This window comes from Diadema antillarum, unplaced genomic scaffold, assembly GCF_040938485.1.
Source record: "Diadema antillarum isolate AM-2024a unplaced genomic scaffold, OU_Dant_1.0 seq00002730_RagTag, whole genome shotgun sequence".
Classification (NCBI taxonomy): Eukaryota; Metazoa; Echinodermata; class Echinoidea; order Diadematoida; family Diadematidae; genus Diadema; species Diadema antillarum.
Window position 1 is genome coordinate 10,129 of NW_027273327.1, and position 1,539 is coordinate 11,667.

Genomic DNA, 1,539 nt, shown 5'->3' on the forward strand with positions numbered 1-1,539 from the left:
AAGTGTATTACATTTAGGGTCGATATTACATTTAGCGTTGATATTACGTTTAGGGTGATACACCAGTCATGCCTTAATGAAAAATAAGCAACCAAGAGTGGATGAAAAAAGTAAGGATTCTGATAATGTGTGATAATTTCAAGCAGTCATTTCACTTCTCTTTACCAATCTTGATGGGTATGAGGCACTTTGGTTGTTTTTTTTTTGTTCGTATCAAGCATTATGATTTTCCTCCAGTTACAGTAACAAATGAAATACATAACAACGAATTCAAACGTATAGCAACTAACAGAAATGAACATATAAGGAATGCTCAGTTCTACTATAGGCTACGCATGTAGTGCTCTGTGCCGGTCAATATAACATAAACATAATGCTCTCTATAGTTATGATGTCTGGGGCTTGGTCTTTACTGGATCAATGTTGGCTTCTCAGGTGCTTACCCGACAAGATCACTTCAAGTTGTCGAAGGTGGTCAAGACATTCTTGTGCCGTGTCCGATATTCCTTTGACCCCTTCTTGAACAATGGCCGGGAGTTTGAAGTTGGTGGAAAAGTCAATCTTTGACATCGCGTTGGACCATTGCTCAAAAGTTGCGATGATGTCTTCATCCGTGCCGTTGTCTAGTATTTCCTTTCCAAGTTGAGTCATATCGTTACATTGTGCCACCTGTTCCCTCTCAAAGGCTATCATATCCTGCAGTTGCTCATTCAAGGTACTTTTGCGAGACTTTAGCGAAGCAAAGAGATCGTTTAATCTTTCAAGAGCAATAAGCGCTGATGGTTCGAAGATCGCGATGCCTCTTTTACATTCCTCATCACATGCATTCATTACTCTTTCTTTGATTCCGAGTGATGTCTCACTTTTTTCAAAAATTTGGCGCATTGTTTCGGCTATCTCGAGGGCAACTGTCTTTGCTAGACGTACTTGTGAAGAGTGTTCCTGATGATTTTCCATGGTGCATTCGCTGCAAATGAACTCCTCGCATTTCGTACAGAAGTACTTTTTCAAGTTTGGCTGATGCTTGTCGCACACAGAGTCATCTACTTTAGAATTCTTATTTTTCAGCGTTTCTGCCATCCTGTTAACTATGCTGTTCGGATTCAACGCCGCCGCTCCACGGGTCACATCTATTATCGTCTCCTGACGGCATTCGGGGCACCTTACCGTGGTTCCACCGTCGACCAAGTCGTCGATGCAACTCGAACAAAATGTGTGCGAACACGACAGACATCGAGGGTCATCAAAGATATCCATACAGATGGGACACTCGAGATGATGCTCCATTGCGCCGTCCTTCGTCGCCATATTGTGATAATACAACTTTGGAGTCCGGTCTCCAAAATAGATGAGAAGACTCACTAAACTATACTTATACACGACTGAAGAATTGTACTTGTGATCGAAGAATAGGTAAATACTCTGTTTCTATACAGTCTATATGCAACACGGCGTTCCTCCCAGCGACTCACCGCCGAATAGATTTTGATGTGATTTTCCCTATACTCACTGATATCATTAATGGCTTTATGGTTAGGA

At 41.7% G+C, this 1,539-nt stretch overlaps 1 protein-coding gene across 1 annotated transcript; it reads right to left on the reverse strand.

The window, feature by feature from the left end:
• Positions 1 to 417: 417 nt before the first annotated feature.
• LOC139715073 (tripartite motif containing 13-like) lies at positions 418 to 1,308 on the reverse strand. The gene has a single exon (XM_071626696.1). It carries the CDS (start codon positions 1,306 to 1,308, stop codon positions 418 to 420), a length of 891 nt encoding a protein of 296 aa, XP_071482797.1.
• Between the last annotated feature and the right edge of the window lie 231 nt (positions 1,309 to 1,539).